At 37.3% G+C, this 12,399-nt stretch overlaps 1 protein-coding gene across 2 annotated transcripts in view; it reads right to left on the bottom strand.

The window, feature by feature from the left end:
• carm1 (coactivator-associated arginine methyltransferase 1) overlaps positions 1 to 12,399 on the bottom strand; it is a 35,161-nt gene that overhangs the window by 19,971 nt on the left and 2,791 nt on the right. For both annotated transcript variants that reach the window (XM_030141563.1, XM_030141564.1), the window contains exon 2: positions 4,369 to 4,494. In XM_030141563.1, coding sequence (XP_029997423.1) covers positions 4,369 to 4,494 — 126 coding nt within the window. The remainder of the gene's footprint in view (positions 1 to 4,368; positions 4,495 to 12,399) is intronic.

Raw genomic sequence — 12,399 nt, 5'->3', positions numbered from 1 at the left:
GCCCCCTTCGCATAATTGTTAAAATTGTTTAGGATGGTAAAGGACCAGATGGATGGAGGACACAACTGCAAAAGAAATGTATTTTTATTATTATTATTATTATTATTAATAATAATAATAATAATCAAAATTATTCTGACGAAAGATTAAAGATTCCAGTTTTGGCCATTTGGAGAATAAGCTAGAGCAGGGGTGTCAAACTCAGATCCTCAAGGTCCGGTATCCTGCATGTTTTAGATGTTTCCCTCTTCCAACACACCTGATTCAAATGATAAGCCTATCATCCAACTCTGCAGAAGCCTGATAATGACCGTCAGGTGTGCTGGAAGAGGGAAACATCTAAAACATGCAGGATACCAGCCCTTGAGGACCGGAGTTTGACACCTGTGAGCTAGAGCATTGGTCATGTATAACTATGAACCAATGGTATCAGACCTGTGAGGTCTAGTGGGTTTATTCTGTAACAGTGGCCCCTATATTTATTGACCAATTAAACACAAACCAAATATGATATATGGCAAATAATTACACATCCTTTTACATAAGTATATAGAGTAATCAGATCAGCATTTATTAATGGGTATGATCCTTTTTTGTTGTTGTTTTTGTCATAATAAAATCACAAAATAACATTTTTCATTAATTTTCACTTTCACTTTCAAATACCACAAGGAGTACCAACCAAAAGAACTTATTTTCTTAAAGACCATCACATATGCTTACAAAATGTAAAATTTCATGATGGTTCTAGGACTCCAACCTACAAAAAAATATTTTTGAATAAGCCAGCTATATCGCTCACGATTCTTATCATCTGATCATGAAATTCAAGATGCTTGAACTGTTTGACTGTGCAGAGTATAGTGATTTATTTACTAAACACCAAATGTAATAGAACAATCTGTTTGTAACATATTTCCAACAGTGAACATGACAATAGTTATAACATATTGGCGAGTTGTTCTGTGGAAGACTTTTGTATGTCCTCGGGAACTGTGTATCGTCTCCCAGTGGTTGTAACTGGTGCATCAATGATCGCCAGTACGCAAATCTAACGGATTGCAACACTTTTTCTGCAGTGAAACGTACAGATCGAGAAAGACTTTTTTGTGGTGCAAACATGGTTGTTTCAGACGATATTTGTTGCAATTCACATCTGTTTTTCAGAAGTTCCTGATCTTCAGCTGTGAGTTCTTCAACCTTGCTCAGTTTCATGGGACTGTGTAAAATAATTTGGAATTATATGTGAATATCATGACAAAATATTGCAATGTTACCATAACTAGAAAAAAAGAATTACCCCCTCCCAGAAATCATGTATAAACTCACACTTCAAGTTTGTGTACATAATCCAACTTATGACACTGGTCTTCGAGACCCAGATGATCTCCAATAGCGCTTGGAACTAAGACTACTGAAAAAGCCATCACTGCTTTAGTGTCCAACAGGCAGGGCTGTTTTGATTGAACTGAACAAAATGTCAGAGCAATCAGATTTATATAGTCAATGATGATGTCAGAGAAATCTCCTGAATGAGGCAGCTGATCTAATCTGATGCCAACCAAAATTCCAAGAAAACCAAACTCATTCAAAGATATGCAAAATAAGAATAATATTTGTTGTGGTTTAAAAAAAAAAAAAAAACTGTCATGAAACACAATCGTGAAATTCCATAATGTGTTGATATTTCAAAATTTTTTTTTGTAGGTTAGAATCCTAGAACCATCATGAAATTTTACATTTTGTAAGCACATGTGATGGTCTTTAAGAAAATAAGTTCTTTTGGTTGGTACTCCTTGTCATACCTGTGGTATTTGAAAGTGAAAATTAATGAAAAATGTTATTTTGCGATTTTATTATGACAAAAACAAAAAAAAAAATCATAACCATTAAAAAATGCTGATCTGATTACTCTATATCCTTATGTAAAAGGATGTGTAATTATTTGCAATATATCATATTTGGTTTGTGTTTAATTGGTCAATAAATACAGGGGTTCGTAAAAGTTTCAAGTTTATTTTCCAGATTTCACAAGGTCATACCACAGTCTCAATAAAGACAATGTTATTGAGGATAGACATATGCAATCTATATGTGGTAGTCTTCCTTTACTGAAAATTTCATGCATTTAGCTAGAAAACTTACTGAGATATTGCACTTTAAACTTTGCTGCATTTTAAGACGATTGCGAAATGCACCAAAAACGGCAAGGAGGGGGGGTACCTTCAAGAATTTTTTTCTTTGGATACATTTGATATATCAGTCTGAAATTTTGGCTGGGCTAGTTTTCATGGTTGAACTTCACATGGTAAAAATTTGAAGCAAATCCAAGATGGTCGAGCAGGATTTTTTTTCTAAACCCGTCGAATTGAGGTGGAATGACCCAACTAAAACAACAGTATTTATCAAAATAAAGCTGTGAACAACTCAAATATAACACTAACAAAAGTATTCATGTTGTGATTTGTGAACCGCATAATTTTGTTAATTAGAGCAAAAACAACCATGAAAACCTTATATGGATATTTATTGACCAAAAGTGGATTGGCCCACAATGGAAAATATTCCCCATGTTTGTGTAATGTTTAGTGAAACCTGGGTTCCCAGAGGAAATCAACTGACACGATGTGACGTAAAGGGGACTATTTTTAAAGATGTGTTTAAATGGAAAGAAGGAGTTACAAGCAAGGTTATAATTTTTAACAAAAACGAACGAAATGACGAAAACTAAAATTAAAAAAACATTTTCGTTAACTGAAATAAATAAAAACTAATTAGAAGAAAAAAACGATAACTGAAACTGTATTGTGAGCTTACAAAATTAACTAAAACGTATAAAAATTATGGATAAAATTCCCTTCGTTTTCGTCTTTGTCAATGTCGGATTGATATGAAATTGATTTATTTCGCTCCAGCAATTTGAGCTGGCGGCACCATACAGCACTTCACAGTCTGTCATGTCTGGTCACTTGTGGTTTGCAGTCGTCTTCTGGTCCCCACTCTACCTGGAACATACAGACTAAAGCTGGGACAAAGCAGCAATGTCCTGTCTGGGATTTACTTTAGTGATGCGTGGGGTCGTTTTGGGTTTTTTTTTGCTCACTGTGTGTGTGCGTGAGTGACAGAGACAGAGTGGAGCTGAATGACAGCGTCAGACAGGTGTAAGCATCCAGGTAAAGACTGGAGAGTTTATCACCATGAAAAGGCCTTCCAAGCCCTTAACTGCACAGTTTAAAAGAGGAGAAAAGAGGAGGATGAAAACTAATCCAATTACAGAGGTATGTAACCTGTTATAATGTTAAAAAAACGTTTGATGTTACTAGCAACAGCTAGCTGAACTGAAATGAAGCAAAGTTGGCTAATAATGGAACTGTAGCTGATTAAGGTATGAGATATCTGCTAAGGTGTGTGGTTTACTGCTGCTGAACTGGGTTATATATGTTTATAAGTGGTTTATATATGTTTCTATATGGTTCATATATGTTTGTATGTGGTTTACTGCTGGTTAGCTGGTTTATATACGTTTCTATCTGGTTCACTGCTGGTTTCTAAATGTTTCTATCTGGTTTACTGCTGGCTGCTTTGTGCATATTCTCTCACACTTTGCACATCTTCACATTATTTTCACTTAAGTGACGTTGTGTATGGATCACACACACCCCCCCCAACCTGCTATATGGAATTTATACATTGTACTGTACATGCGTTTGCATCTCTGCTTAGTCAATGAGCCACCCTAACCCAACCCCCAAATAAAGTGTCCAGGGTAACCCATATCCGCGCCTCACTAATTTCTTTGAATAGGATGGTGAGGAAGATAAAATATATGAAATAACTAAAACTAACACTGAAACTAAACTAAACTAAAACTAAGCATTCAGAAAAAAACAATAACTAATAAAAACTAGCAAACCTGCTCGAAAAAGTAATTAAAACTAACTGAATTAGAGAAAAAAAAAAAGTCAAAATTAATTAAAACTAAACTATAATTAAAAATCCAAAACTACTATAACCTTGGTTACAAGAAAAGGAAAGTACTGAGACACCCACTGTTAAACTGTTGGCATTTGCTGACATGTATCCTACAGGTGTTTGTGTACATGGATCAGCAGATTGTGTGGGTAGAAGGTACTGGTAGGCGTTAGTGTGGGGTGATGCTTCACTGAGGGTTAGAACATTGGCTGAATCCAAGGCTACAATCATTCAGCATTCTGTGGTCAATAGGCCTCAGAGCTCCATGGCTTCAGGGCCTGACCTCTGTAGCATCACATCCATGCGTCCACATAAACTGTCATGACATCACACACTGTCTAATGGGTGTGTTGTGTGTGTGTGTATGGTCCATACAGGATTACTTAGATTTTCTACCTGCGGGTGAAGAGAACTGCAGCAGGACGCTGTTGCATCCCAGTGTGATGATGAACGACTGCTTCCCCACGCGGCTGCACTCCGTCTCCCTGGAAACCGAACACTTGAACACACTGGCCTCCTCTCCTGGAAGCAGAACAGAGGATGGACTGAGTCAGGATCGACACAGGTACAGACTATGGGTCTGGACCAAGGCATGCTTTTATATGTTACTGTTACATGAATATTATGCAGGAGCTCATGTGTGAAGATTGAGGGAGAACGATGTGAAACCAAAGTTCACCTATCAGAGTTTCACCTGAAGTTGAGGTACATTTACAGCTAAACTATATGCATTCCTCACCATGTGGAACTGACCTCCAGCTGATCAGTCTCACAGTTGGTCATGATTAGGGCATTTATCAAAATACTTCAATACTGGTCCTGATAACTTGATTTTGATACAAGACAACTAAAATAAAAATAGGACCAAGGTCCCTGTATCTCACCGGCATTTTCTCTCAAGAACCAATGACATGTTGAATCTGTGAAGTTGTCAGGTTCTGCCGCTATGCTAGAGTCCTGTGGTCTTGATGCAGGAGATCAATCTCCCAACAGAAGTGGGTGGTACTTTCACTAGAGGACAACCCAACAAATTAAATGAAAGCCCATTTATGACTTCCTGTCAGTGCTCAGTAGTAACTATATTGATATCTCAAACCATTTCCATTTTATAAGCCAATTAAAATATGGACCATTATAAGTGAAGGCAAACTTTTCATATTTCAAAAATTTGTCACAAATTCAAAATTCAAAATTTATCAAAACCATGACCAAGCTTTGTAGACATTGTCCCAAAGAAGCTACACACAAAATTTTAAATAAGTCTGACCAGTGTTTTGGTCAGAGAAGACCCAACTGGCATGTTGGATAACTGTGTGTTCATCTGCTTCAAAATAAGTAGACATGCTCTGAAAACAAATTAAATATTCTTTGAATTAAATATTCTCATTATCACTAGATGCTTAACGTTTGATTCGACTCTTTCCTAACTGGAGTTACTTCTGAAGTTATCATCAAACTCAATTTAGCAATTATTTAAACAGACACACAAAGCCAAACCCCCACTGCTAAAAAAAAAAAAGGAAACACTGCAATCATTCAGGAATGTATTACTCTGACTCACACGTTCATTCGACAGCTATCTAGTTTCTAATAAAGTCAATAACAGTATATTCAAAGTACTGAATATACTCAAAAGTAGTGCCCTATAAATCTGCCACATGAACTTGTTCAACTCATGTTAGTGCTTTAGCCTCTGCTCCCTTTCCAAGTGTAAGATTAGATTTTATTTTATTTATCAAGACATTAACATTACAAACTGCAGCATATATATATATATACACACACACACATTTTTTAAAAAAAATATGTGATTATAAAGTAGTGTTTCTTATCTCTAAAACAGTAGCCACTGATTTAAGAAAAAAAAAAAAAAAAACTCAGTTGCTGCCATTTTCAGTTACATGGCAGTCACAGGTTTGTCCTGACATTCCAGTTTTACACTGAACAGAAGCAGCTGTGTGGGAGAACACAACACCATTCCGCTGTAAACAGTTTATCTACAGCCTCTACTATTGGACGGACATCCACCACTCAGAGTTTGACTCATCTGTTAAAGGAGAACTTCGCCCCCATGCTGAGTCAAACTCCATCCACTGCATGATTTTCCTACAAAATATGGTGTCTGAGAAGAGGTGTTGAGGAGCTGGATGTAACTGAAGTTCAGAGAATCACCAGAAGCCGATGGAAACATAAAGACAATGTAGAAGAATGTTCAATAAATTATTGCTGAATCTAGTCAATAAGTTTTCTGATTACACTTGTTTTATTAGGGCATTAAAAAGTGTTGTGGTCCATCTGTTAATTATTACTTCATTTTAGGGATGCACTGATCCGACTTTTTCAGTTCCGATACCAATACCGATGCAGGGGCCTTACGTATCAGTCGATATCTGATAACGATCTCATATCATTGTTGATTGAAGAAGCTACAGTCTGTAGAGCATCTACCAACGTTAGCTGTGTACTACCTCCAGCAGTGGCGGCTCTTTTTGATTGGTTGAGCTGCTGGACTTCCTTGTGCTCCTTTGCGTGGTGCTTCTGCAGGTGCTTAATTAAATTTGTCATGCTGTATTTGGCAGTGCTACCACCACCCCTGGCAACATTCACATTACAAGCCTTACAAACTGCAGTCAAGCCAGTTGAAGTGGTAAGCCTGAAATACTTCCAAATCACAGACCTCTTGGTTCGATCCATGTTGCCTGCCTGTGTTTACAACAACTCCATTCAACTCTCTGCATGCATGACGTAGCCTGTGTCGCAAAAATTTAATGGGGTAGGATCGGTCTTACAGCTCAGCTGCTGTTATAGATTCCATGATCCAGCTAAAATGTTAATATCGGGGCTGATATCCAATCCTAATATCAGATCGGTGCAACCTTACTTCATTTCTCAGGATCAATAGAAGCTTTGATTTCTGACATATGGGCTTTGACTGACAGTTTACTCAGCTGCTAACAAAGACTTTCAATTTATTTGATAAAACAGTGTTTTTTATTTTTACCCAATCAGTAAGCTAGCATTTAGCATTAGCTGTCCTCTGACCCCTTGCAGTCATAGAGCTCTGCCCACTTTGTATCAACAGGGTCATTTCAAAAACCAAATATGGCGGTGGCCAAACTTCTGTTCATTTAGATTTTTTCTATTCCATTAATGCAAAGAGTCAACTCTTGTCCATGTGTACAGTGTCTATGAGAAAAGGTAAGTATGACTTATGACTACACTATTTTAAAACCTTTGCATAACTTTTCAATGTCATCATCACCTCTTTCCAACAGGAAACTGAGGCCCTGAAGAGCCTCTATCACCCAGACAGCTGAGATTTACACCTTACATTAGTTCAGATCCAAATTGACACAGACTGAGGCAGATGAGAAACTGTGAGGGATTAAAGAAATCCAGTGGTTCAGAATGGAGCAGTGTATGGCTTAATCTCCAATTGAAGAGCAGCTATAGTACCTCTACATACCAATTACTGCAACAGAGTAGAGGTCAGAAAGCTGTTGGTCCATGTTCACCTATTTTTAAGTGTATTATCCACATTTATGTTTCATCATATAATTTACTTGACATCTTAAAATACACACTTAAATGTTTAGTACCACTTGATGGAGTTTTAACACCATTCCAGTTTCAAGTTTTATTCCAAACCTGTACAAGTTAGTGTATCTTAGTTTGAAGATTTATATCTTTATTACTGGTATACAGCAGATTTCTGTTACATATTTCAACAGCAAATATCAGTATATTAGTCAGATAAATAACTGGAAGACATTATGTTAAAAACAGTTTTTAAACTATTGTAGATTACCAAATGCATCCTCTTCTTTTTCTGGTTAATGTGTCATTACAGCGCCATTAGCATATAATCCTTACTTGCTCAATGGGTTACATGACAAATATCCTCCTGAGGAAACATAAAACTGATTTTTTTTCCCTAATATTTGTTATTTCTCTTAACATACATAAATCCAAGAGTTAAACCTCCTACTCTCTCACTTTGCTCCCCTCTCTGAGGCGGCACACAACTCGTTTCCTCCTGAAAATTGAAATCTTTACAAACGCATCACAAATAAAAAGCTTACATAAAAAGCCAAAAACAGCTGGACACGATTTATTAAAACAGGAGGGAAAAGTTAACTCATCTGGGACTATTTTTAGTGGTGGATTTGTCCACATGTGGTGCTATAACCGGTATTTTGTTGCTGCAGGATGGAGCATTTGAGTGTGTGTTGGTGATAATAGAGGAATATGTTCATGGCTGAGTCTGTGCTGATTTCCTAAAGACCTGCTGCTTATACTTATACTGCTTACAGTCTCATACTAAAACCAGTGGCCGAGCATTAGCATCATCACACTAATCTCTGCTCTGAATCCTCTGACACATGAACTTTAACCTCCTGAGACCCAGGACAGTACAAGTTTCTGCTTTTTTGCATGAAAAAATTGTCAAGTGAAAACAGCCCGATACAACATTTTTTCAGATATAATTTAAATTTGTTTTACTGAATGTCCTTTGCAGTGTACAGTTTTGTTTTTTGTTGTGTTTTTTTTTTTTTTTTCGTATAAAGCTGTGAAACTCTTGTCCACAAACGTGGAAAAAAAAACCCATAGCTTGGTCTTAGGAGGTTAAATGTCCTTCTGTGGTGGCTTTTTTCTCCTTACTTTTATGTAATAAAATCTGTTCTGTTTTAATAGAGGCGGCACAAACATGGTGATGCTGCAGGGACAAAAAAACTGCCATCTGATATCTTGTGACTAAAATCTATGAGAAGACACTGAGTTCTACACCACACACACTGCAGTTTAAAGGATGGTTCATAAAATAAAACGCCTCAGGAAACCTAACAGAATTCCTCCTGTAATACTCCTCTATGTAAATACTTCTTCAGGCAAGAAAACACACTAGTCCTGCAGAAGGACTAAAAGCAGCCACAGCTAATCCAGCATCTATTAAGAGATTAAGGGCAGTACTTCAGATTAGGACAGTTTGATCTTCTCGCGTCAAAAACCACCATTCAAATCCAACTCTGTCTGATCTAGGACGACTGGATGCTGACATTTATATTTTAATTTTCCAGATAGATATTTAGCACTTTTTAATCACCATCAGATTTTTTTTTAACCTCAACATTTTTGTAAGTCTTCGCATGTGTTTTCAACCTCTTTTAGTTAGGATTTGTACTGCACATCTAACTAATGCAAAGAATATTGAGATGTTGATGATTTCAATAGTGGTTAGAAAATAGTTACAGTAAAAAGAATTAATATACACATTTTTTTTTTTACCTGAATGAAAAGTCTCTCACTTCCATACATGTTACCTTAACTAATTTTCTAGCAAGAATGTTATAATTCAATAACCATTCATGATACAATTTGTACAGACTTGAGTTTCAGTCAAGTGAAAAAAAAACATTAGCTCTGAATACCACACTTCAAATTAATGAGTGCATTTGTGGTTATAACTTGAATAACCTGAATTGGCCTCGACCAAGATCCTATCTCAATCAGCTCAATTAACCCCATTACACTGCTAGTCAGAGTATTAGGCAGAAATGGAGAAACAGGGTGTGTTTTAAAAAAAAAAAAAAAAAAAAAAAAAAACAGGGTGTGAAATATTCCACTGGGTGTAAAAGCAATGCATGTAGCATCCCCCCCCAGCCCCAGAGAAAAGTTGGAAAAAATAAACCTTAAATGCTGCATTCTAGTGAATTTTGGTATGTTAAATGTTACATTTTGACATGGAAAATAAGGTTAGAATTTGATTCAATATATTTTCTTTTTTGTCATTTTTGCTAATTCATTCTATCAAGTTAACCTCAATTCTTGCTTTGTGAATGTTGATTTTTATTTTCAAGTAATGGATTTGTGTGTTTGCCTTTTGGTGATGTTTTCCATGAACTACCTGTACCTGCCTGACTTATCTCACTCAAATCTTCTCTGCGCTTGCTTGTCTAAACTCCCTGTAGTTGGCACATTGCTGCTACTATCTGCACCCTTATACTATGACCAGGATTAGTTTCTACTATCTTTGTACCTGCATGTAACCACCAATGGTACCAACACAACATACTAATTACACACACAAAAAATTGCTAAATATGCACAAATCCCTGGAATCTTGGAAGTTCGGTAATTCTATTGCTGTCTTTTTTCCATTACTGTTCCAGTACCGTTAGTACTTCCACAACTTTTGTGGTATACCAGATTACACATGGCATAGTATGGATGTCTCTGATTGGTCCATGTGATGTACTTTTCCACAAATACAAACGCAGTGATATGTGTTCTTTCATGCAAGCCCTTCCTGCTTGCAAGAAATTCCGTCTACCTGCACCGAACACGCACCAAACATAATGGCACTATCTTAAAAAAATTATGCTTTTACCGTGTCTCCAAACTTTAGTTTTACATGTGCTTTCAATACAACTGACTTCACAGTATTAGTTTGACATCTGCATTTTCAACACAAATTGAAACAGAGTTTCAGCAAGGCTCCGTCTTGCTGCCACCAATGGGTATAGGGACCCTCTAGAGCAGGGGTCACCAACATGGTGCCCGCGGGCACCAGGTCGCCCGCAGGGACCACGCGAGTCGCCCGCAGGCCTGCTCTAAAAGTAGAACTAGTTCAGGGTTCTCCAACACGTTGCTCGCGATCTACCGGTGGCACTCTAAGGGTCACTAATATAAGAACACAAAGTTGATGCGTCATTTGGTAGAACAGGTCTAAATTTCCACCCAATCAAAATTACAAGTGTCCCCCTCCCGAGATGAAATGGTCAACTAGCAATCAATCTTTAGCGCTGGTTTGCTGCCTGTCATTGGAGAGGGGTGGGGCCCAGGATGAGCCAGATGCCAGGCAGGTAGTGGGTTTAGCCCCGCAACAATATCGGCCAAATGTAGTCAGGGAGTTATTTTCACCAACGATGAGGCATGGACTTCTGTTTGACAAATGTGAAAGACGAGTGTGTGTGTGTGTGTGTGTGTGTGTGTGTGTGTGTGTGTGTGTGTGTGTGTGTGTGTGATCTGTGGCGCGTTCTGGAAGTCAGTAAAAGATGCAACGTGGAGCGGAATTTCACCAAAGTTCACAGCAACTTTTCTGGAGATTTTCCAGTGGGAATCAGCCTGCGTGAAGAGAAGGTAAAAGAGTTGAAAACTAAAGTCCAAAAACAACAGTCCATGTTCACTAAACTGACCAAGGCCAGCGCTTTGACAGAGGCATCAGTAAAGTGGGTCACATCCTGGACAAGCGCAAACATATGTGCGCTATGTGCGCATGCGGTCAGACAGCTGGAGTCGGACCTGAACAGGTGCCTCTGTGTGTTACTCCAGTGTGATGACTTTGCAGAAGTGACGGGGATGGTGGATTTATGTGCACAAAGTTCTGGTTTTAATTAATATGTTTTGACAGCATATGTGAATTTAGAAAAGGTCAAATCCTTGAGAAAAACAGCAGCACATGCTGGTGAAGTTTTATTGTGTGAGTGACAACGTTCCTTTTCACAATTTCAAAGTATTAAAAATGCACATACAGGTGTGTATTTGTTTTTAATAATTCCATAAAAATATGCAGGATTGTTCCATTTCATAATTTTTGACATAGTATTAAAATATTTAGGAATACAGCAGCAAATGCTTGTATTTGTTTTTTTCTACTTTTGATTTTCTTAATTAAAGTAAAATAATAGTTTCATATTAACACTTTTTAAGTATTGTAAACGTTAAAACAAAGATATATAAATAAATAAAATAAATGAAGAGCACAATGTTACAAACATATGATACAAAATATGTGTATGTATGAAAAATAGCTATGTAAATAAATGTTGCTAAATTAGAGTAGCCCTCCGGCAACTTCATTAGGTAAAAGTAGCCCACAGAAGAGAAAAGGTTGGTGACCCCTGCTCTAGAGTTAATTGATGATTCGATTCATTTTTGTGAAAAACAGATGGATTTAGCCAAAATTAGGCCATGACAAGGTAAGAGAGCAATATACTGATAATTAGCACAACTTTGAGCAAGCTGTCCACCAATTTTTTGGCCGTGCTTTACAAAAATTGACCGCGCAAATCACACGTAGATGACTCGCTGCCTTATACTATGCTGCTGGGTTGTGAAGTCGGTGACCCCATAACATTACATGATATTTGCAGGCTGGCAACCACATGTTAGATCTGACAGTGACTGCATAATAACCACTCCCATAAAACATGTAAAAACAAATTAGTCTCATAAGTGATTGGAAAGAGAACTTTAATAAAAATGTGAATGACACGTCTATTTCAGTAAAGGCCAGCACAAATCACCACTTCACCAAAGTCTTATGGAATTTTTCACGTTACTTTCTCTGTGGTCGTTGTCTAAATGTGAATGTAATGAGCTCTGGGTATTACCTTTTGACACTAAACGATGCCTGTTCAGCTGGTT

Source organism: Sphaeramia orbicularis, chromosome 8 (assembly GCF_902148855.1).
Source record: "Sphaeramia orbicularis chromosome 8, fSphaOr1.1, whole genome shotgun sequence".
NCBI classification, from domain to species: Eukaryota; Metazoa; Chordata; class Actinopteri; order Kurtiformes; family Apogonidae; genus Sphaeramia; species Sphaeramia orbicularis.
Note: the sequence above shows the minus strand (reverse complement) of the source record. Positions and strands in the feature narration are given on the sequence as shown.